This window comes from Neovison vison, chromosome 4 (genome assembly GCF_020171115.1).
Source record: "Neovison vison isolate M4711 chromosome 4, ASM_NN_V1, whole genome shotgun sequence".
Classification (NCBI taxonomy): Eukaryota; Metazoa; Chordata; class Mammalia; order Carnivora; family Mustelidae; genus Neogale; species Neogale vison.
The window spans coordinates 728,675-751,297 of record NC_058094.1 but is presented as its reverse complement, the minus strand read 5'-3'; the positions used below and the strand labels follow the sequence as shown (position 1 = coordinate 751,297).

Here is a 22,623-nt window from a genome sequence, read left to right as displayed (position 1 = left end):
TTTTTTAAGGATTTTATTTATTCATTTGGCGGAGAGAGAGTGCACAAACAGAGAGGAGAGGCAGAGGAAGAAGCAGACTACATGCTGAGATCCCTTGGCAGGACTCACTCCCAGGACCCCAAGATCATGACTTGAGCCAAAGGCAGAAGCTTCACCATCTAAGCCGCTCAGGCGCCCCTCATATTCTCTTTAGATAGTGATGTAGGAAAGGCGTTAGGGTTGGAAGGACCTGGCCAAGAAAGAATTCTTTTTTTTTTTTAAATTTATTTATTTGACAGAGATCAAAAGTAGGCAGAGACGCAGGCAGAGAGAGGAGGAAGCAGGCCTCCTGCTGAGCAGAGAGCCCGATGCCAGGACGCTGGGATTATGACCTGAGCTGAGCAGAAGGCAGAGGCTTTAATCCACTGAGCCACCCAGGCGCCCCAAGAAAGAATTCTTGAAATGTCTTTGGTGCAAAAAGGTGGTTTTATTAAAGCACGGGGACGGGACCGGCCACAGGTACAGCTGCACTGGGGTCCTGGGGAGGGGCCCACTATATATTTCCAAGTTGGGAGGGGTTAGGGAGAGTGCGGGCCTCCCAGGTATTTTGGGAACAAGGTTTCCAGGACCCTGAGGGGGCAGCTCCTGTTAGAAGGTCATGCACTACTGTTCCATGAAAACTCAGTCCTGAGACCTTTCGGATGTATCTCGGTGCGTGTATGCTTGGGGCGATGATGGCTACCACGTATCTTGGGGGTTTAGAGATAAAGGAAGTTTCCAGAGGAATTTTTCGTTTTGGTTTTTTTTTTTTTTTAAAGACTTTATTTATGACAGACAGAGATCACACGTAGGCAGAGAGGCAGGCAGAGAGAGAGGAGGAAGCAGGCTCCCCGCTGAGCAGAGAGCCCGATGCTGCCGGGCTCCATCCTGATGAAGTTCTAGAACCTAGCTGAGGTTCGGTGGGCTGAGTTCAGAGCCAATGACCAAGAAAGAATTCTTGAGACATCTTTGGTGCAAAATGGTGGTTTATTAAAGCCCGGGGACAGGACCCGTGGGCAAGAAGAGCTGCTGCCCTGGGTTGTTGAGGGCAGGCGGGTTATATACCTTGCGGTTGGGGGAAGGCGAGGGGAAGGGAGGTTTCAGCGGAGTTTTCATATGTTAAAGAGGGCCTAGGGCGCCAGGGTGGCTCAGTGGGTTAAGCCGCTGCCTTTGGCTCAGGTCATGATCTCAGGGTCCTGGGATCGAGTCCCGCATCCGGCTCTCTGCTCAGCGGGGAGCCTGCTTCCCTCTCTCTCTCTCTGCCTGCCTCTCTGTCTACTTGTGATTTCTCTCTGTCAAAATGAATAAATAAAATCTTTAAAAAAAAAAAAAAAAGACGGCCTACAAGGTGCCGGGGGGAGGCCTTGCCCTTGTGGCTTGATCAATGTCGGCTTTAGGTCAGCCATTAACATCAAGATAGTTGGGAGATTCTTGGTGGGGTGTTATGATCCTGCTTTCATTTACATTCCCTTCTACCTCAGCCGCCTCCAGTTTATGGTGGGGAGGGAGACATTAGGGCTTCAGGAACTGAGAATTATTTGCCTCTGGAAATTTGTGCTATTGATAAGGTAACCTCCCTGTTTGTAGATCTCCAGGACATCTGTAGAGCAAGGGAGATTCCTGTTCTGCAGGACTGCGATCCCTGCAAGTTAACTATCTGTTTATCGTTTTACAGCAGTCAGGGGTGCCTGAGGAATGCTACACATATTACGGAGGGGAGCGGGTGGAGAGGGGGTGCAAGGCGCCAGCTTCTGCTCTGTCCTCAGCCAGCCTCCTGCTCCCTCATCAATCCCAGGACCCCGAGATCATGACCCGAGCCGAAGGCAGAGGCTTAACCCACTGAGCCCCCCAGGCGCCCCATCGTATTTTTTTTTTAAGATTTTTATTTTATTTTATTTATTTGACAGACAGAGATCAGAAGTTGGCGAGAGGCAGGCAGAGAGAGAGGAGGAAGCAGGCTTCCCACAGAGCAGAGAGCCCGATGCGGGGCTCGATCCCAGGACTCTGGGATCATGACCCGAGCGAAAGGCAGAGGCTTAACCCACTGAGCCCCCCAGGCGCCCCATCGTCAGTATTTTTAAGGGACGAACGTAAACACTAAACTGTAAGGACAAAACACAACGCATGCCTCAGCTTGGGAGAATGAATGCATTTATGGCTGCAGAAGAACGAGAAACCATCAGAGACAGGACGCGGCTTCCTCCGAGCGGCGACCGCCCACCGGACCCACAAGGAGCCTCCAGGCAGGCCCAGCCGCAGAGAGTAGCCGGCAGCCAGAGTCCGCGGGTCGCAGGTGCAGGCGCGGGGCGGAGCGGGCGCAGGCGTGGGGGGCGGGGCGCGGCGGGAACGACCGGCGCAGGCGCAGGCGCGGGGGCGGGGCCAGCAGGGCGCAGGCGCGTGGGGTAGAAGCCGAGGAGGGCCTGGGCAGTACGAGAACCGCCCCCACGACGAATCTGAAGGGGCGCGACGGGGGCAGCTCTTTCCCGAGCCAATCTCCACCTCTGGCCGCCGTGGGACAGCTCCCCAAAACGGCCGCAGGCACAGTCTTCCTCCTCTGGCTCAGGACCGCCGAAGATTCTCGGGGCCGGAAGTGAGGGAAGTGGCGCCGCGGGGGAGCGTAGTTTCCCCGGACCAGAGGTGGGGGGAGTAGGGCCCCCGGGCCCCCTGGGGGAACCGTAGTTCTCCAGGGCCGAAAGTGGGGGCCGGACCGCCGGAAACCGCGGGCCCGGGGTGGCCGGAAGTGCGGGTCAGAGCCGCCGGGAACTGTAGTCCTGCGGGAGTCGGAAGCGCGGCGCCATGGCGGGCCTAGAGCTCCTGTCGGACCAGGGCTACCGCGTCGACGGACGGCGCGCCGGCGAGCTGCGCAAGATCCAGGCGCGGATGGGCGTGTTCGCGCAGGCCGACGGCTCGGCCTACATCGAGCAAGGCAACACCAAGGCGCTTGCGGTGGTCTACGGGCCGCACGAGGCGAGTGGGGCGCGCGAGCCGGGCGGTGCGCGGGGCTTCCGGGCCGGGCTGAGCCTCCGGGCCGGGCTGAGCCTCGGGGGGCCCGGCCGGCGCGCGCCTCCGTTCGCTCAGACCATCCTCGGGGCCGCCGCGGCGCACTCGGAGTCAAAGCCGGAGCCCCTGCAGTGTGAGGCGGCGCGTCCCCTCCGGCGCACCGACCCTCGCTGTTCCGTTAGCGCCGGGCGCGCCCTCCCCTCCCCTCCCCCTCCGGGCTGACCACGCTGGCGTCGTCCTCGGGATGCACCTGACTTGCGTGGCGAGCCGCTCCGCGGCCACCCCACGCTTCCCTGCCTCTCCCTGCCCAGTCACCTCGGGCACGACTCCGTTCCGGGAGCCCCTCGCTGGACGCCCCCGTGGGCCGTCAACTCCGTGAGGACGGGGCTGGGAATGAACCTCCCGGCTCTACGGCCGCGTCTCCGTTGCCGGAGAAGGGAGGAGCGAGGCGGGTTTGCGGGGCAGAGGGCTGCTCGCGGGGAGGTGCCGAAGGACTCCAGGTGGGATCCGGTCGTCTCTAGGGAAGCAGCACTTCGCCGCTTGGTCGATCAGGGACACTGTTGAGGGTTTTATGTCGCACGTGGTGGGGAAGCTTGGGAGGCAGCAGAGCAGACGGCGTCGGACTTGGTATGTGCGAACCTAGCAGCTCTCGCTACCAGTGGAGAACGGTTGGGAGGGCATGAGGCAGGGAAAAAACGGGGAGGCCTTGTTAAGAGAAGTCCTCTCCAGGCGCGGTGGTGGCTTAGAGACTGGCCACGCAGCCCTCCCGCAGGCTGCTTTGCAGGTAAAGTAGGAGGGTGAGAGGGAAGCTGAGGCCTGGGTCTGAGCCGGAGGAAGGTGTAGTGGGAGCTGGAGAGCAATGAGCCCGGCTTATGTGCCCTTCCTCCCCCAGATCCGGGGCTCCCGAGCACGAGCCCTGCCAGACAGGGCCCTGGTGAACTGTCAGTATAGTTCTGCGACCTTCAGCACAGGTGAACGCAAGCGGCGACCCCATGGGGACCGTAAGTCCTGTGAGATGGGCCTGCAGCTTCGTCAGACCTTCGAGGCGGCCATCCTCACACAGCTGCACCCACGCTCCCAGATTGATATTTACGTGCAGGTGAGCAAGCAGCAGCCGTCAGCCCAGGGAGGGAGAGGGACCGGGACCCGGGCGAGGAGGGTTTGGGAGCCAGGGGTCAGGAGCCTAATGGACGATGCCACGGGGGCTACTGCAGGTGCTGCAAGCAGATGGTGGGACCTATGCAGCTTGTGTGAACGCAGCCACGCTGGCAGTGCTGGACGCTGGAGTACCCATGCGGGACTTTGTGTGCGCCTGCTCCGCTGGCTTTGTGGACAGCACAGCCCTGGCGGACCTCAGCCACGTGGAAGAGGCCGCTGGCGGTCCCCAGCTGGCCCTGGCCTTGCTGCCGGCCTCAGGCCAGATTGCGCTGCTTGAAATGGATGCCAGGCTCCACGAGGACCACCTCGAGTCGGTGCTGGAGGCCGCTGCCCGGGCTGCCCGGGACGTGCACACGCTGCTGGACCGTGTGGTTCGACAGCATGTACGTGAGGCCTCTGTTTTGTTAGGGGACTGAACATCTGCATCCCCACCCCCCGTTCCCAGAATAAAACCCACACACAGTGTGCTGAACTTTGATCTCCCACGGCGCTTCCACACCCTCAGAGCCTGGCCTGGTGCTTGCACCCGGGGGGTGACTTGGGACCATCCCTGTCCCCCACACATGAAGGACCTACTGCTTGCAGTGTCAAGAGTCACAGCCCAAAGAAGAAGGGGGGGAGCGTGTCCCAGGTCGGACAGAGCAGTTGTGCCAGGAAGGGCTCAAGGCCGCTGAGCAGTGAGGTGCAGCCTAGCATAATGAGCCCAGCCATCAGACGGGGACCGGGACGGGAGTCTGTCCTGCCAGCGCATCTGGGGCCCGCCATGGCGATGTGGGGCCCATGTCTCACATCTTGCGGACGATGGCTTGGACCGAACGGCCCCTTCCACCCTTTGGGCCTACACAGCCCCAGACTCCAACAAAAGTACAACAGATACAAGTTCTCACCTGGGGGAAGGAGGCGGGTCTTCTCTCCACACCTGTGCCCCCAGCACCAGCCCCTGCAGCCCTCCCCGCGCACCTCCCGACCTGAACAGCGGTGCTCCCCGATTTTGCTCCACATACCCCAGCTCCTTTGAGTATGGCCAAGAGTACCATCTGCACTTTGCTGCCTGTGGTCATCTGACCCTGGTGACCTCGGCGCTGTGTTCTCACGGGGATGTCCCTTGTGCAACATCCTGGCCAACATCCATAGGAAAGAGTCTGCCGACGCCCTGGTCTCTCAGTCCGAGCGACCCGTCCTCCCCTCCTCCCCGCGCCCCGGGGCGCTCGACCTGTCGCTGCCAGGGGCGGCACGTTCGGAACGCTGGGACGGCCGAGCTCTCTGGCTCTGCCCCGCCAGCCCGGGCGGCCGCCGGGGGCCGCGCGGCGGGGGCGGGCGGGGACACGCACCGCCTCTGCTCGGAGCATGCGCGGCGGCGCGAGGGCCGTCGGGACCGGAAGTGCGAGCGGGCGCGGAGCGGCGGCCCGACGGGAGCGCGGCCCCGGGCCCGCGGCTGGAGCTGGCGGCCGAGCGCGGCCCCGGAGCCGCCCCTCTCCGCTATGGGCCTCCTGTCGGACCCGGTGCGCCGCCGCGCCCTCGCCCGCCTCGTGCTGCGTCTCAACGCGCCGCTCTGGTGAGCGCGGGACCGGGGCGGGATCCGCAGGACCCGGGTCTCGGGCTGCCGGCGCCCCCGTGCCCCCGCGGGCTGCTCGCGCCCGCGTCTCGGAGCCCACGGGACTCGCTCGGGGCGTGGGGCCCGCGGCTCAGCTCCCCCGTCCGACGTCCGGAGCGCCTGGACCCCGGGGCCGGGTCCCTCCGACACGCCTCCTCCGTCCCCGGTACAGCGCGGGGAGGCCCCGGGGCCGGAGCGCGCGGACCCGCTAATGCTCCGGGGCGCCGTCGCCCCCTCTCCCCGCAGCGTGCTGAGCTACGTGGCGGGCATCGCCTGGTTCCTGGCGCTGGCTTTCCCGCCGCTGACCCAGCGCACGTACATGTCGGAGAACGCCATGGGCTCCACCATGGTGGAGGAGCAGTTCGCGGGCGGGGACCGGGCCCGGGGCTTGGCCCGAGACTTCGCGGCGCACCGCAGGAAGTCGGGGTGAGCCGCACAGCTGCGGGCGTGGGGAGATAGTGGTGGCCAAGGCCAGGGAGCTCTGCCTAGCGGCTCTCCTTGTGTCCCTAGGGCTCTGCCAGTGGCGTGGCTGGAGCGGACGATGCGGTCAGTGGGGCTGGAAGTGTACACGCAGAGCTTCTCGCGGAGGCTGCCCTTTCCTGATGAGACCCACGAGCGCTACGTATTGTGGGGGAGAGGAGTGCCTGGGACCAAAACGCGCCTGGGGAGGGTGGCTTGCGGCCGGGAAGCCCGCCGGTGGCATGTCCCGGGCCCGGGAAATCCCTGGTGGGCAGTCTAAGGCGACGAGGGAGGGCAGCCCTCCCGGGTAGGGTGGTGCGAAGTCTTCCCCATGCCGTGTCCAGATGGTGTCTGGTACCAACGTGTACGGCATCCTGCGGGCCCCGCGCGCTGCCAGCACCGAGTCCCTGGTGCTCACCGTCCCCTGCGGCCCGGACTCTACCAACAGCCAGGCAGTGGGGCTGCTGCTGGCACTTGCTGCCCACTTTCGGGGTGAGGCTTGGGGGCTGCTGCGGGCAGGGGACGGTTTGGCCCCTGTCTCAGGCCCTGCTGACCTAGTTTCTGGTGTCCAGGGCAGATTTACTGGGCCAAAGACATCATCTTCCTGGTGACAGAACAAGACCTTCTGGGTACAGAGGCTTGGCTGGAGGCCTACCACGACGTCAACGTCACCGGTGGGTCGTCCTGCCCCGGCCCCTCTCTCTGAGCCGCTGTCCTCGGCGGCCCCCATAGGCAGCTCCTTCCCCTGCCCCCACAGGCATGCAGTCGTCCCCCCTGCAGGGCCGGGCGGGGGCCATCCAGGCAGCCGTGGCTCTGGAGCTGAGCAGTGACGTGGTCACTAGCCTCGATGTGGCTGTGGAGGGGCTCAATGGGCAGCTGCCCAACCTCGATCTACTCAACCTCTTCCAGACTTTCTGTCAGAAAGGGGGGCTGCTGTGTACGCTGCAGGGCAAGGTAGGGGGGCTGCCTTCCAGGGAGGCCTGGGCTTCCCACGGGCTTCTCTCTGGGGGGCTTTTCTCACCCTGCCCCCAAACCCTCTAAGCTGCAGCCCCAGGACTGGACATCCGTCGACGGGCCGCTGCAGGGTCTGCAGACTTTGCTGCTTATGGTTCTGCAGCAGGCCTCCGGCCGCCCCCACGGCCCTCATGGCCTCTTCCTGCGCTACCGTGTGGAGGCCCTGACCATCCGTGGCATTAACAGCTTCCGACAATATAAGTATGACTTGGTGGCAGTGGGCAAGTAAGTAGCTTCTGGTCCCCGCTTCCATGCTTGGGGTGGGGGAGGGGTGGTCCGGGGGGCCTGGCTGGCCGTGACGCCGTCCCCTGGCAGGGCCCTGGAGGGCGCGTTCCGCAAGCTCAACCACCTCCTGGAGCGCCTGCATCAGTCCTACTTCTTCTACCTGCTCCCGGCACTGGCCCGCTTCGTGTCCATCGGCCTCTACATGCCTGCTGCCGGCTTTCTGCTCTTGGTCCTTGGTCTCAAAATATCCTGAGCCCCCGTCTGCGTGTGGCCAGCCCAGGTCCTCTCCACTCTAGGCTGGGGAGAACCGTCCGTCCTTGGGGGAGTGGGAGTGGGCCCTGGGTCTGCTGCCGGGTATGTGCCATCACACCTGTCGTCAGGGTCCTTGACTAGACCACGCTCTGGAGCTGTGGATGCAATTGCATGAGGCCGGAGTGGGCCCCGAGGAGCCTAGGGGGGCCTCTGGACCTAGCCCTCCCGTCCTGCCAGCACAGGTGATGGTCCCCCCCACTCTTGCTCTTGGGGCGGGATTCCAGGCGAACGTCACTTCGGCAGCTCAGTCTCCATCGGTGGGGTGGTGGTGAGGACCCTTGGGGCTCCCTTGGCCCCAGGGCCCACCTCCCATTGTCTGTACCGTTGCAGAGCGTCGGGCTGGCCTCGCTTGTGGCGCCCTTGCTGATCTCACAGGCCATGGGTCTGGCCCTCTACATCCTGCCGGTGCTGGGCCAACATGTGGCTACCCAGCACTTCCCCGTAGCCGAGGCCGAGGCCGTGGTGCTGACTCTGCTGGCCATCTACGCGGCAGGCCTAGCCCTTCCGCACAGCACCCAGCGGTGACAAGCTGGGCTGGGGGAGGGGGGCGGGGGCACCCTGGCCACACAGGCCAGGCATCTGAGTCCCTTGTCCTGCAGGGTGGTGAGTGCACAGGCCCCAGACAGAGGCTGGATGGCATTGAAGCTGGTGGCCCTCATCTACCTGGCACTGCAGTTGGCCTGCATCACCCTCACCAACTTCTCGCTGGGCTTCCTGCTGGCCGCCACCATGGTGCCTGCTGCCGCGCTCACCACGCCCTGCGGGCCCCGGTACGTGCCTGCCTGCCCCTCCCCAAGCCCAGGGCCTGCACTGCTTCCCACCACCGTGCCCTCAACGGGATGCCCGTCCCTCCCCGCCCTGAGCCCGACCTGGTCCCACTTCTCCCCTAGGCCCCTCTACGCTGCCCTGCTGGTGCTCACGAGCCCAGCAGCCACGCTCCTGGGCAGCTTGTTCCTGTGGCGGGAGCTGCAGGAGGCCCCGCTGTCCCTGGCTGAGGGCTGGCAGCTCTTCCTGGCGGCGCTGGCCCAGGGCGTGCTGGAGCACCATACCTACGGTGCCCTGCTCTTCCCGCTGTTGGCTCTGGGCCTCTACCCCTGCTGGCTGCTCTTCTGGAACGTGCTCTTCTGGAAGTGACGTGCGGCTCACAGCCCTGCAGCGTCAGGACTGGGGTGGCAAATCCCCGCGTTGTCTCTTTGGGAAATAAACAGCTTTGTTTCAGCTGCCCTTTGGTGCCACTGGCCAAGTGTCTGCTGTCCGTGTGGGGCCCCCCAGCCCCTGGGCGAGAAGCTCTGCAGGAAGGCTTGGCCTTCCCAGATACTTCCTTCTCGGAGGGCCCTGCTGCCGGCAGGAGTGAGGGCGCGAGCCCCATGAGCCTCAGAGGAGAGCCTCGGGTGGACACTGGGCTCGGGACCTGGAAACGGCCCGTGCGCCCCACGAGCGTCACGGTAGGAGGCAGGGTGCTGGGTAGGAGGAAATGGGAGCAGGGCTTGGGGCCTGATGGGCTCTGGGTGCCCAGAGTCCACACTGCTCCGTCTGCAGCGCTGGAGTGGAAGGGGCAAAAGGGCCGGAGCTGGACCCTGCAGAGGCCTGTGGTGTGGGCGGGGCATCTCCCGGGCCCAGAACCTCTGTGTGCGTCTGGAAGGGGCATCTGCTTCCTTGGAGCTGAACCAGACCAGGCCAGACGCCCCTAAGAGCCAGGGCCCTGGAGGAGCGGGCAGGCCACGGGACCCCGGAAAGGAGTTGGAAGGTTGGTGTCTGTCCTGGAGGGAAGAAAAAAGCAAAACAGATTCGTTAGCCATGCCAGGGCCGCATCCGCTCCCAGGAGGGCCTCTGCGGGCACCTGATGGGGTGGGCAGAAGGCAGAGTGGCCCCCCCTGCAGAGCGGGCTCCGGACCAGTGTCCTTCAGTGCCACACCCAGAACAGTGGGGCCTGGGAAGGCCTGTAGGGCAGGTCTAGCCCCCAGGGCGTGCTGGTTGTCTGCTGATGGGCGCCTCTGTGTCCAGCATGGTGGGGGGAGGCGCTGGAGACCCCGCGGGCGCGAGCAGCCTGTCGCTGTCCCACGATCCCGCGGGGCCTGTCGTTCCTTTACTGTTGAACGGGCTGTTCTGCTCCTGAGGCTTGAGAGAGCGGTCGCGCCCGCACCCCCGGCCACCTCCCCAGCCGCTTGTTGAGTGCCCTCTTGCAGGTCAGGCACGGCTCCTCCACGGCCTCGCGTTCTTCTGAGTCGCACAGACATCTCCACTCTTGGTCTCTGCCGTCTCTGCCTCGGTCTCTGCGGGCCAGCACCCAGGACAAAATCCTTTTTGGGCCTTTCAGCCAGGCTTTGGCCTCAGTCGGCCATTTTTTTACTGCACTTAGTCATTTAAAGTACAAATCTTGAAAACCCATTGAATCATGGAACATACAAGTGGGGTCAGAAGCCAAAAGATCATCTCAGTTGTGCTCTGAACTCACCTGTGCAGAATTCTTCCTGTCTACACAAAAGATTTGAAACCATGGGAACAACAAAGTTGATTTGTCAGGGAAGCGTAATTGTTTTTTTAAGATTTCGTTTATTTGACAGAGATCACAAGTAAACAGAGCAGCAGGCAGAGAGGGAGAAGTGGGCTCCCCGCTGAGCAGGGAGCCCAATGCGGGGCTCGATCCCAGGACCCTGAGATCATGACCTGAGCCGAAGGCAGAGGCTTTAACCCACTGAGCCACCCAGGCGCTCCAGGGAAGCAGAATTTCTGTTCTGATTTTCAGTAATGTCGTTTGTATGATACTTTTTTTTTTTTAAGATTTTATTTTTATGGGGCGCCTGGGTGGCTCAGTGGGTTAACTGCCCGACTCGATCTCAGCTCAGGTCTTGATCTCAAGAGGTTGTGAGTTCTAGCCCTGCGTGGTACCCCATGCTGCACATGGGATCTGCTGAAAAGAGAAAACCAAGGAGCCGTCAGGCTGTGAAAATGTAGGTCAGACATACAAGGACAGAATCTCAGGTCATAAATGCTTTGTTTTGATGGTGCAGCAGGGTCTGCGACTGTGTCTAGTTCCGTCCTCCGTACTCCTAGACCCCAATTTGGATTCTTGTGCCTGGAGGTATGGCCTTGTGACTATGCTTTGGCCAGTAGGATAAGAACAGAAGCTTCCAGGTGAGCACCAGGCAAAGGCCTCACCCAGAGACGCCGGCCCTCTGAGCCCGATCCATTCTCCTGCCCTCCGGAATGTGGAAGTGATGGCTGGAGCTCGGAGCGCGTCTGCAGCAGGATGCCCAGCCAGGGTCGGGAATGCGGGGAAAGGAGCGGGCACTTCCCGGCCGCCCAGAGGCAGCACAACCCCGCTGTGCGGAGCTCCGTGTCGTGGAAGGGGGAGCAAACTTCTGCCTCACGTAGCACCGTTACTCGCGGACGCTTGCCTCTAGTTCCAACCAACACAGGAGGGGCTGTCACGAACCCAGCTCACAGGAGGACGGGACTCCACCGCCCGCTGTCGCGCCCAGAACAGAAGCAGCGTGGGGGGCGGGGAAGCTGTCCCACTCCCTGCCGCTCCTCCAGCTCGGAGCCAGACGCCCGCGAGAATACTCATCTGCACGTGTTGAATGAGAGGGAAGAAAGCAGAGGGAGAGCCTCTGGAGGTCCCAAGGAAGCTCCAGGGGGGCAGACGTGACAGCTCCCACAGGGGCCTGGAGGGCCGCCTACGGCTTAGGGTGTGGCGGGAGCACAGGAAGGTGAAGGTAGCCCCCCCCCCCCACCAGCCAGGCCACCCTTCACCCACCTCCCAATGCCCAGCAGCCTCCGCACAAGCGGGCCCACTGTGGACACCCTACTTGGCCTTGGGGTGCTTCTAGCAACTCACCTGCGTGTCCCAGGTTTCCTGAGCTTTTGTGAATCGTTTGCCTGGTCGCCCCTCCCCACCTGAAGTTCTGCTGTGGGCAGCTCAGGGCAAGAATGGCACCTGCAGGCTGCCTTCACGCCCACACTCAGGCCCTGTCACCTGCCCAGGCCCCTCTTCTGAGGCCCCAGTGTGTCCCCTGTGCCTCTTGGTGCTGTGATGGTCGTCTGTAAGTCCCAGTCTCCCAACCTGAACACCTCCCACCCGACGGACCGTCTCCCCGAGCAGGTGCACGCAACCCTGGGCCGCTGCGCATCTGCCTCTCCTCGGGGGGGGGCCCGTCACTCTCAGGACAGAACCCGAGTCCTCACCTTGGTCGTCAGGGGCTGTGTTGTTCCCGAGCACGCTTTCTTGGCCTCAGGAGCAGCCCGTGCCTGCGCCGCCTCCCTTTCCAGCCGCAGACACCGTCAGCTTTGTTCCAACTCCAGACTCGGACCTGAACAGGAACGGGGTTGCGGGTCTGTGGTCTCTCGTCCGGCTCCTCACGCAGGGCTACACCTTCAGGGTTCATCCGTGTCGTACCGTGTCACAACTTCCCCCGTGGCTGAGGAACACGCCACGTTCTGCTCATCTGCCCGATGGCTCATGGACTGGACGTTTCGGTGGTTTCCTCTTTGCTGGTCATTGTGGGAGATGCGCCGACCACCGTTCGGGGACAAGGATTATGACCTGAGCCAAAGGCAATGGCTTAACCCCCTGAGCCACCCAGGCGCCCTTGAATCCCTTCCGGGGGTGCCCTGAGAGCACTTGTCCTGAGGCTGCGAAGGTGCGCACACGAGTCGTGTCTTCGCACGGTGTCAGCTTTAGGCTTTATTCGGTTCTGAGGCGAGGGTAACGTAAAGAGGGTGTAGGATTCCAGACTCAGTGACATTTCACCGTGGGACTGACTTGGCTTCTTACACGGCACAGCACAGACAAGATACCAAGGGGGCAGGGAGTTCACGAACCGAACCCCAAGTCAGTCTGCGGGCGGCGGCTGAGAGGGGGCCAGGGTCTTGCCCCGGTCCACTCTCGGCAGGTGCTGCTTCTCTTCAAGCAGGGACGCATCTCAGCCCTGTTTGGAGACCAGCCGGGCGAGGCTTGGGCAGCAGCTGCCTTTCTGAAGCGGTCAGGCTGAGGGGGTCTGTCTAGAGGTGTCCGGCCGGAGAGTCTGACGTTTGCTGCAAAACCCTCCCTTTTTAAACGGATCTAACGGGTCTGGGGCCTGCAGATGCCTTCGGCTTCTGCCGGTTATCAGTGCTGGGCGCGGCAGGATCTCGTGGCTGTGGTACCTTCAACGGCTTGGGCATTGCCAGACACAGGTTCCTGCTTGAGTGAAAGACTTCGTCTTGCTCTCTACAGTGTTCTAGAATTTTTTGTTGCTGAAAACTAGACATTTTAGGGGCGTCTAAGTGGCTCAGGTCACGATCCCCGGGGTCCTGGGATCCAACCCGCAGGGGGCTCCTTGCTCAGCAGGGAGCCTGTTTCCCCCTGCTGTGCTTTCTGACAAAATCTTTAAAAAGAAAGAAAACTAGACTTTCTAAATCTTTAAAAAATATATTTATTTGTCAGAGCGCGCGCACAAGCAGGGGGAAGGGCAGGGCCAGGCGCCGAAGCAGGTTCCGCTCCGAGCAGGGAACCCGGCGCGGGGCTCGGTCCCAGGACCCCGCAGCAGGAGCCGAGCCGAAGGCCCACGCGTCACTGGCTGGGCCCGGGGGCGCCCGAACTAGACATTTTAAGTCCTAGGATGTGGCGACGCTGGGAATCGGACTCCAAGGACGCGGCAGCGGCCGGTCGGGGCTGTCTGCGCAGGGACGGGAGAACCGGCTCCGCCTGGCCTGCAGCATCCGCCCTGCGGAGCCCCGGGTCCCCCTTCGCTCGGCCCTCGGGTCGGCTCGCGGCCGGCGGACGTGCTCGGACAGCAGCAAGCGCTAAGCTCCCGGCTCTCCCGGCAGCTCTGCGCCCCGCGGAGGCCGCCCGCGAGCCCTGGGCCGGGCGGGCCGCACGCCTGCCGGGCGCCGGAGCGCCGAGCCCGCCGGTCCCCCACACGGAAGCCCCGGGGGCGTCTTCGGGTCGCGCGCGTTCGTCTCGGGCCCTTTCCTGCTCCGGCGCGGCCCCGCGGGGGTGCTGCTCCCCGACCTCTGCGCCCCGCGGCCGCCGGCGGCTCTGAACCCACCAGCCCGCCCGCCGCCCTCGGCGAACGGCCCCAGGGCACAGGCTCGCCCGGGCCGGGGCCGGCGCAGGGGGCTGCGCGGGGGGCGTTCAGGGCCGCAGACACGCTCCGCAGCGGCTCCGGCGGGGACGCGGCTCCGCCCCTCGGGGCCAGCGGCGGCTCCAGCCCGGAGAAGGGGCGACGCCTCCGGGACCGCTGTCCGCCGGCGGGCCTCGGGCGGGTCTCCAGACCCGTCGCTGCGAGCGTCCTGCTGGCACGTGCGGGGCCGCGAGGCCCCGGCCCTGCGCTCCCACCGACGGCCGACGCCGGGCTTCCGAGGGCCTGGGCTGCCCTGACGGCTCCCGGCGATAACGTAAACCCTCGTCGGGCGGATGAGGGCGAGCGGTGTCCGGGCCTGGGCGGGGGCCCCCACTCGGAGCCCGGACCCTGACCCGGGCGGCAGACAACGACCGGACCGGGAAGCCGCGGGAGCAGCCGCCGCCGCCGCCGCCGCCGCCGCCGCCGCCTGCTCGGGCTCCGCCCACTTCCGGTCTCCGCGAGGAGCGCGGCTCGGCGGAACCCCGCCCCGACGGCCAGGCCCCGGCCCCGCCCCCCAGGCTCTCGCGACATCTGGGCTCCGGGACCGCCGCGGGGCCTGACGGGAGCAGCCGTCGCGCCGGAGAGGGCCAAGATGGCGGCGACGGCGGCGGCTTCGCTTCGTGGGGCGGTGCTGGGCCCGCGGGGCGCGCGGTTGCCTGGCGCGCGGGCCCGGGGTCTGCTGTGCGGCGCGCGGCCCGGCCAGCTCCCGCTGCGGACGCCCCAGGTGAGCTCTGGCCGCGACCCTGTCCGCCGTGTGGCCCCGCAGCCCTTGAAGGTCACGGCGGGGAGGCTCTGGGCGCGGGCCGGGCAGCGAGGGAGCGGCCTCGACCTCCCGGCGCCTCTGTCCCGGCCGGATCCCCGCCGCCTGCCGTCCTGAGGACCCCGGGAGCAGGACCAGGCGCCCAGTCTTCCCGAGCAGCAGAGGCGCCCTGTGCGGAGCGTGGGGGGCGGCGGGGCGGGCTCGCTGCGGGCTGGGGGCTGGGGGCTTCTCCCGGAGGGCGCGCCCAGGCCCGCTCCTGCGCCGGCCTTCCAGCTTGGGCCTGCGTCCTGAAGTGACCTCAGCCTGACCTCGGACAGGTGCCTTGTGACCTTGGCCTGCCCCGGCACCCTTGCTCGCATCCACCTCGTCCCCAGCCCTGGAGCCCAGCAGCAGCCTTCCACCTCCTCCTCAGGGCCGAATCGCGGTCGCGGAGCCAGCGCGGCGGGGGCGGGGGCCGGGGGCCGCGGTGCCCCGCAGGAGTGGCGGGCGCTGCGTGGATGAGTGGGAGAGGTGGGCGCCGAGAGGCAGATCCCCAGGTAGGGCCGGGTGGTGTTCTGGCAGGCGCTGAGCGGGGCTCTTGCAGGCAGTGTCCTTGTCGTCGAAGGCCGGTCTGTCCCGGGGCCGGAAAGTGATGCTGTCAGCGTTGGGCATGCTGGCGGCAGGGGGTGCGGGGCTCGCTGTGGCCCTGCATTCTGCCGTGAGTGCCAGTGACCTGGAGCTGCACCCCCCCAGCTACCCGTGGTCCCACCGTGGCCTCCTCTCTTCCCTGGACCACACCAGGTGTGCTGCTGGCCGGCTGCGGCCGTTTCTGGGTGGGCCGGGCGGGGTGGAATCCTTGGCGCCCCTAACGCTCCTCCTCTCTCCAGCATCCGGAGGGGTTTCCAGGTGTACAAGCAGGTGTGCTCCTCCTGCCACAGCATGGACTACGTGGCCTACCGCCACCTGGTGGGCGTTTGCTACACGGAGGAAGAAGCCAAGGCGCTGGCCGAGGAGGTGCGGGGGCCCAGGGATGAGGAGGACCTAGGGATTGGGGTTCCCGCTGTGGTGGACAGCAGGGTTGTGATGGGCTCTTCGTGGCAGGTGGAGGTTCAGGATGGCCCCAACGAGGATGGGGAGATGTTCATGCGGCCCGGGAAGCTGTCTGACTACTTCCCCAAACCATACCCCAACCCGGAGGCTGCTCGAGCAGCCAACAACGGGGCACTGCCCCCTGACCTCAGCTACATCACGCGGGCTAGGTACGTGGACTTGCTGCAGAAGAGTTTGGGGCGGGGGGACAGAGGGCCATCTTGTGCCCGGGCTCAGGAGGCACGGATCTGCTTCCAGGCACGGTGGCGAGGACTACGTCTTCTCCCTGCTAACGGGCTACTGTGAGCCACCCACCGGGGTGTCGCTGCGAGAGGGCCTCTACTTCAACCCCTACTTTCCTGGCCAGGCCATCGGCATGGCTCCTCCCATCTACGACGAGGTCCTGGAGTTTGATGACGGTGAGAAGCCCCCCCTGCCTCGGGATCAGCACGCTGGGTCCTCCTCTTCCCGCTGCCGGGGATGCTTCCCGTGTGGGCCCTGCACTCTCCTTGGCTCAGGCACTGTGTGTGGGGGTGTGTCTGGGCCAGCTTGTGGGCAGCCTCCACAGTTGCAACTAGCCCAGACCCCTGTGTGCTGGGGGCGATGGCTTTCAGTTCTTATGAAGCCTTGGTGAGGACCCCATCTCTGCTCTGTGGGGTGGGGTGGGGGGACTCCGAGGCTACCCCAGGTTGGGTAGGGACCCCCAGGGGCAGCCCTTACCACTTGTCCTTGGCCCAGGCACCCCAGCCACCATGTCCCAGGTGGCCAAGGACGTGTGTACCTTCCTGCGCTGGGCATCTGAGCCAGAGCACGACCATCGCAAACGCATGGGGCTCAAGGTAAAAAGGTTGGCCGTGGGAGAGGGGCTGGGAACTGGGCAGGGTTCCTTTCTGCTTCCTCCGGCTGAGCCTGCCTCGTCCCCAGATGTTGATGATGATGGGCTTGCTGTTTCCCCTGATCTACGCCATGAAGCGGCATAAGTGGTCAGTCCTAAAGAGCCGGAAGCTGGCATATCGGCCGCCCAAGTGACCCTGCCCCGTGTCTGCTCACTGTCTGGTCTGGATAGGCCCTCCAGCCCAGGATCCACTCTGGACCTGTTCAGGCCTCAGCTGGCCTCTCGAAAAGCCCCAATTTCTTGGGTAAAAGAGAGGAGGAGCCAGGAGACAGGTTCCGGCTCCAAAATCTTCAGTCTCCATCATGGAAATAAATTAAGTTTCTCAACACACAGGTTTGAGCTGCTGTGATGGGAACAGAGTTTTCACGGGATTCGGGGACTGAGATCCTTGCTGTCCAGCTCCCAGGGATACTCTGGGGGCTGTGGCCGGCACTGCCACGTACAGAGTGTGGGACAGGAAACAGCTGTCAGGGAAAGCCGAGTACTCGCTGAGGTGAAGAGGGCCTGGCTCGGCCACACGAGGCCTAGGGGTCTGGTGGGGTAACCGGGCCCGCGTCAGTATGTGAACCGCTTGGCTTTCCTCCCGAGGACAGCGAGGAGCCCTTGGCAGCAGTTCACCGGGGGAGCCCTCCTGGGCTCGGAGCTGCTGGGGAAGGGAGACCGCCTCTAGCCATGCTGAGAGCAGAGTGGGCGGAGGCCACCCAGAACGTGCTCCTGGTCTCTCAGCCGGGCCGCTGGGCCAGGTGTTAGGGGACAACACCTCCTGGCAAGCCGCAGGGTGCCACAGGGCCCTGCCTTGGGGCTCCTAGCTTCTGAGCCTTTCTTGACCCCAGGAGGATGTGAGGAGCACGTGGCTGGAACAGCCCACGAGTGGCAGCCAGTGTCTGCGAAGCGGGGGAGCCGGGTGGGAGGAACCAGAGTACACGCTTGAAGGTTTCTGGGTGGACAGGAGGCACGGTGAGCGTGGCACTGGTGGGAGGTCTGGGAAGAGCTCAGACCCATGCTTCTAGCATCCCTGGGGTTTGGAGTCCCCAGGACAGGCGACTTGACACCGGGACCTGGCTGGGTCACCTCAACCAGCTGAGGAGGGCCAGGCCCCACCCAGGGCGGCTTTTATCCCAGTGGGGCTGTGCCCCGCCCCCCCCCTCCCTCCCGGCCGCCCCGTCTGTAGAAAGGCGCCGAGTTGCGGCACTTGGCTGGCTCACAAGTGTCTTTAATGGCTCCAGACTGCCCCTCCCCAGCCCTAGCGCTGTGCTTAGCGAGCAGTCAGCAAAGGTCCCCTGCGAGCTTCAGGAGGGCGTCCAGGGGCCTCGGGCCTGGAGGGACTGGGACATCCTCTGTCTCTGTGACCTGGGGCTGAGGGAAAAAGAGGTCGTTCTGCGTGTTCTGCCGTTCCGCCGCCCTGCCCCCTTGTCCTTCGCCGTCTCTGGTACCTTTGGCGGCTGCTGGGCAGAAGCTGCAGAAAGGGGGTCCCCAGTGCAGGGCTTCTGGGTGCTGCACATCTCACAGCCAGGTCGGCCGGGGGCGTTGATGAACGTGCAAGAAGGACAGGACCAGCTGGGCTGGGAAGGGGGTGCGGGGAGAGTTGCTGTTCCTCCTTCCTTCCAGGGCCCGGAGAGTCCCAGGCCCACCCTGCCCAGCCCCTTACCCACCTGAAGGGGGCTGGGGAGGCTGGAGCTGGCAGGCTGCGCAGCCCTGGGCACCCCCAGTGACGGAGGAAACAGGCGACTTAGTTCCCCATCCATCTTCTGGGGGCCCTGAGGGCTGCGTCCTGCAGTAGACGAGGTGGGGCTCAGGGGTGTGTCAGGTTGCACCTTGCCTTCCTCATCCCGTCTGTGTCAAGGACTCACCTGGGGCTTCTCGAGGGGCTGAAAGCAGGTAGAGGAAAGCAGGATCCCCATCCCGCCGGACCCCATAGGAGGCAAGGCTGCGCTCGGGCACACACAGGCACCGCCCGATGACCCAGCGCTGCACGGCCGGTGGGAAGCCAAACTCGGAGAACACCTGGGGCCAGAGCATCAAGTCACTGAAGGTGCCTGCCCCCAGCCGGGTTCTCCAGACCCCATGCTTACCTGCTCCTGGAGGGTCGCAATGGTGCAGTGGGGGTGAACTTGCAGCGAGACGTGGGCAGAGGATGCAGCATCCTCAACCGTGACCTGTAGCCTGGGCCAGAACACGGGTCAGGGGGAAGGATGGGGGTCCTGGAAGGGCTGGGGGGGGGGTGGCAGAGTGAAGCGGCCCTCACCTGACGGGGCCGGCAGGGAAGCAGGCCTCCTGGAGCTGGACACTGAGGGCCACATGATGCTGGGCCAGGATGGCCGCGGCCTGGGCTGCCCCCTGCTCATCCCCAGCCTCGATGGCCCGGGCCAGGCGCCGCACCAGCTCTTCTGCAGAGAGAGAAAAGGCCATCACAGCTGAGCAGACCGCTGCTTCCAACCCCCTCCGCCACCTGCCTTTACCTTTCTCCACAGCGTCTCCCGGGCTCCAGCAAACATCCACCTTGGGTTGTGGGGCCTGGAGCGTGGGCACCTCAGGGGGACTGGGCAGGGAAACGGGGCACATTTCTGGGCCCAGGGCTTGGGACAGGCTGCCTAGGAGGGAAGACGGGTGGGCTGGGGTTTCCTGAGATCCAGCCCCCAAGCCGAGTTCCTACACAGGCCTCTGCTCTCTGACCTCGGGTTTCTAAGACACGTGCTACCTCCTTGCTCACCTCAGCCCATGCCAGAGCCCTTGCCCATACATTAAATCAGACTCCACCTTGGTCCTCACTAACCCCTAAAAGGTCCCTGCCAACTCCTCACAGCTGAAGCTGCACTCGGCTTTTCCTTGGGCTGTGGCATGCTTCTGGGCTGTTCCGTCTAGCCCCACCTAGGCCCGTCCACCAAAGAGGCCCTGTCAGCCCGCCAGGGATGCTCCCTTGGTCTCCCAGCAGAACCAAAGCAGATCCTCAGGAGGTGCCCCTTCCGGCTCACCAGGAGCCCTGCAGTTGCGAACATCCCCTCTTGGTGCCCTCAGGGACATCCACCCTCTCTACTGGCTCCACCACCAGCACAGGACAGCCTGGGGGCTTCCACTGCCTGCTAGGGGCGCCCTTACAGCGCTGGCCATGCTGCTGTCTCCCCTCTTTCCCTCCACCTGAGGCCCAGCACACCCCTTGCTGATGCAGCTCCCAGGATGGCTTCAGGCCCTCACTGTTGAGCCATGGGCCCCATGAGATACACAGGGCTCCTGCGCCCCCAGGCCGAGGCCCAGCCCAGCCTCGGAGTCCCAGAGGTCACACACACACTCTTGCCTGGAGGCTATCATACCGGCTGCTTCCCGGCCACATGGGTGTGAAGATCACACTAGGATCTTCCAGTTTTACTCGTGTCACCTCAGTGAAGCCCTCCTGGCCACCCTATTTAAAACTACAAACCCCATGGGGCGCCTGGGGGGCTCAGTGGGTTAAAGCCTCAGTCTTCGGCTCAGGTCATAATCCCAGGGTCCTGGGATCGAGACCCACATCGGGCTCTCTGCTCAGCGGGGAGCCTGCTGCGTCTCTGCTGCTTCTCTGCCTACTGTGTGATCTGTCAAACAAATTAATAAAATCTTAAAAAAAAAAACAAAACTGCGAACCCCACCCTTCCAGCACTCCCATCTCCTCCAACATCTGACGCAATTTTACTTATTTTTCCCCCCAACTTACATATATATGTGTGTATATGGGTATTTCTCGGGGAAGGGGAGAGGGACAAAGGGAGAGAGAAAGCATCTCAAGCTGACTCCACACTGAACGCTTAGCCAGTGGAGCCCCCCAGGCACCCCCCAACCTAAGTATTTTTTAACTGAGGGGCACCTGGCTGGCTCAGTTGGTGGGGCATGTGACTCTGGACTTGGGGTCGTGAGTTCAACCCCCATGTTGGCAGGGGTTACTTAAATAAATTAGGGGCTCCTGGGGGGCTCAGTGAAGCGTCTGCCTTCTGCCCAGGTCATGATCCCGCGGTCCTGGGATCGAGCCCCGCATCGGGCTCCTGCTCGGCAGGGGCTGCAGCTGCGTCTCCCTCTCACCACCACTTGTGGGCTCTAATAAAACGTTCAAGTAATGATTAAAAAGTAAATAAACCTCTCCACCTTATGAACGTTTGGACCCATACACCGGGTTCCATCAGTTCTAAGCCTACAACACACTGGTTCCGCAATGCTATGCTGAGGGCAAGCGGACGCTTGCGTATCTCACATGCCCGCCTCCCCTCTAGAAACGCAGGCTCGGAGAGAGCAGGGTCTGAAGTCTGAGTCACGCGAACTCTCCAAGGCCTGAAGCACTTAGTACAGAGCAGGTGCTGAGTCCCCAGCAGGTCAAGGGATGGACAGTCTTCCTCCCTCCGCAAGTGCTGTGCTGTCTGGGCCTCTCTTAGGCCACACTGTACGGTTTTCTTCTTAGCCCTCGGGCAGCGCTTCTGATCCGCTGATGGGCCCTTTCCTCTGCTTGCCGCACTGCCTGCCTGTTGGATTCTCTCGCTCCTCTGTCCTAGTAACCCAGGGCTGACCTCTTCAGAGCCCCACCCCCAGCCCAGATCCACCCAGCTAGCTCCTCTGCCCTCCCACCCTTGCACACAGGCCCTGTCTGGGAGCTCCCCAGTAATTCTCCCTCCAGCTCTGTGTCTCAACCATGAACTCCTCAACTTAAGTGGCCGTAAGATCCACCCAATTCCATCTGCTAAGCATCTCTGGTGTCACTCCTCTCTCCAGACCTATCTGCGCTGCCCGTACAGAAACACAGGTCTCAACCTCGAATCTGAGCCTGTCACAATCCCACTGAGTACACATCCCACTGCTCCAAATGCCGTCAGTCTGACCCATTCCCGGAGGGCCTCCCTGCTCTGCCCCTCATGTGTCTGGTACTCCAGGCTCCAGCTTTTCGGCTTGGGTGCCTTTTCTCCACTCTCTCCCTCCGGGGGGCCTTCTCAGGACCCACCAGCGGGTAAAGTGGGCCCCACTTTCCCCCCGCTTCCCCCATCCAGACCTGGGGGACTGGGGCTACTCCTGTTCTCCCCCAGCACCCACGGCCCCTGCCCAGGCGAAATGAATTCCACTCCAGAGCACTAACCATTCTGTCCCTCCATGGTGGCGCCTCGGACTAGCGCTGCCCACCGCTGAGCCTCCTGGGGGTTGAGGAAGTGCAGGCTGAGGGTCCCAGGCCCTCCCGGTGGAGGCTGCAGCTCATGCTGGCTGGGGCTTCGGACCGTGTAGGAAACTGATTCCAAGGGCCACTCCAGACTGACCTGAGGAAGGGCAGAGTCCAGGCTCAGGGTCTCCCGCCAGCACCCACTGCGCGATGAGCAAAGGAACCCGCGGTCACGTCTGCAGGCCACTGACCCGGACCTACGCCCCTTCGCACGCCGCCCTCGGAACCCTCACGGGACGCCGCTAAAGACGGGCAGCATGGCCCTGGGCCCCGTTCTACAGACGAGGAGCCGGCCACAAGGGCAAGCCAAATAAATGCTCAAGGGCACACGGCCGGCCCGCTCAGGGAACCGGCCTCGGCTCGCGCCCCGACGCCTCCACTCACCGCCCCGGGCCCCGCGCCCAGCAGCTCCAGTCGGAAACGCCCGGGCCGCTCGGGGTCCGCGCTCAGCTGCAGCTTCCGCAGCTGTGCCTGGGCGTCCGGCCCCGCGCCCAGTGGCCTCACCGCGGCGTGCACAGCCAGGACCACCGCGGCCGAGTCCGGGTCCAAGGGCGGCGCCATCTCCGGTCCGCCCCGGCCCGGCCCCCCGAGCCCGCTTCCGTGGGCTCGGGCGGCTGAGCGCCTCCGCCGGCCGGAAACTGAGGCCGCGAGCCTGGGGTTCCGGCCGCCGCCAAAGCATCGGAGCCCGCGTCGGAGCCTCCTGCTTTCCCCAGGATGGACACGCCTAGAGGCTCAGCGGGCCGGGACTGCAGCCCGACAGTCCGGTCCCCCCGGCCGCGCCGGGCTGGAGCTGAACGCCGTTCCCAGCTCCTTCCGGCCCTTCCTCCGCCGCCCTCCGGGCTGCCCGACCCG

At 64.1% G+C, this 22,623-nt stretch overlaps 4 protein-coding genes and 1 long non-coding RNA gene across 7 annotated transcripts; 3 read left to right on the top strand and 2 right to left on the bottom strand.

Moving 5' to 3' along the window:
* The first annotated feature begins 2,406 nt into the window (after window positions 1-2,406).
* Window positions 2,407-4,648, top strand: EXOSC4 (exosome component 4). Its single transcript, XM_044244784.1, has 3 exons — window positions 2,407-2,985; window positions 3,911-4,117; window positions 4,233-4,648. The coding sequence occupies exons 1-3, from the start codon at window positions 2,815-2,817 to the stop codon at window positions 4,590-4,592; spliced, it is 738 nt and encodes a 245-aa protein (XP_044100719.1). The 5' UTR covers window positions 2,407-2,814; the 3' UTR covers window positions 4,593-4,648.
* A 938-nt stretch (window positions 4,649-5,586) lies between these two features.
* On the top strand, window positions 5,587-9,003 carry GPAA1 (glycosylphosphatidylinositol anchor attachment 1). The gene is made up of 12 exons (XM_044244783.1): window positions 5,587-5,731; window positions 6,017-6,196; window positions 6,281-6,392; window positions 6,574-6,721; window positions 6,802-6,903; window positions 6,987-7,183; window positions 7,272-7,468; window positions 7,559-7,712; window positions 7,867-7,962; window positions 8,111-8,301; window positions 8,380-8,550; window positions 8,671-9,003. Exons 1-12 carry the CDS (start codon window positions 5,658-5,660, stop codon window positions 8,912-8,914), a joined length of 1,866 nt encoding a protein of 621 aa, XP_044100718.1. The 5' UTR covers window positions 5,587-5,657; the 3' UTR covers window positions 8,915-9,003.
* A 1,439-nt stretch (window positions 9,004-10,442) lies between these two features.
* On the bottom strand, window positions 10,443-13,090 carry LOC122905487. Its single transcript, XR_006384336.1, has 3 exons — window positions 12,177-13,090; window positions 11,966-12,090; window positions 10,443-11,348 (listed from the first exon to the last, which is right to left on the bottom strand). It is a non-coding gene; the product is annotated as an uncharacterized LOC122905487 (long non-coding RNA).
* Window positions 13,091-14,476: 1,386 nt separating this feature from the next.
* Window positions 14,477-16,935, top strand: LOC122904230 (cytochrome c1, heme protein, mitochondrial). The gene is made up of 7 exons (XM_044244782.1): window positions 14,477-14,608; window positions 15,228-15,424; window positions 15,511-15,637; window positions 15,725-15,882; window positions 15,971-16,131; window positions 16,451-16,551; window positions 16,637-16,935. The coding sequence occupies exons 1-7, from the start codon at window positions 14,477-14,479 to the stop codon at window positions 16,739-16,741; spliced, it is 981 nt and encodes a 326-aa protein (XP_044100717.1). The 3' UTR covers window positions 16,742-16,935.
* Window positions 16,936-17,804: 869 nt separating this feature from the next.
* On the bottom strand, window positions 17,805-22,580 carry SHARPIN (SHANK associated RH domain interactor). 3 transcript variants are annotated; one of them, XM_044244777.1, is made up of 9 exons: window positions 22,156-22,580; window positions 21,694-21,868; window positions 19,067-19,198; window positions 18,853-18,994; window positions 18,680-18,770; window positions 18,458-18,611; window positions 18,260-18,378; window positions 18,041-18,169; window positions 17,805-17,963 (listed from the first exon to the last, which is right to left on the bottom strand). In XM_044244777.1, the coding sequence occupies exons 1-9, from the start codon at window positions 22,330-22,332 to the stop codon at window positions 17,874-17,876; spliced, it is 1,209 nt and encodes a 402-aa protein (XP_044100712.1). In that variant the 5' UTR covers window positions 22,333-22,580; the 3' UTR covers window positions 17,805-17,873. The 3 variants fall into 3 exon arrangements, with proteins under 3 accessions (XP_044100712.1, XP_044100713.1, XP_044100714.1); XM_044244778.1 differs by having other exon boundaries at window positions 22,276-22,580; XM_044244779.1 differs by lacking the exon at window positions 19,067-19,198.
* Between the last annotated feature and the right edge of the window lie 43 nt (window positions 22,581-22,623).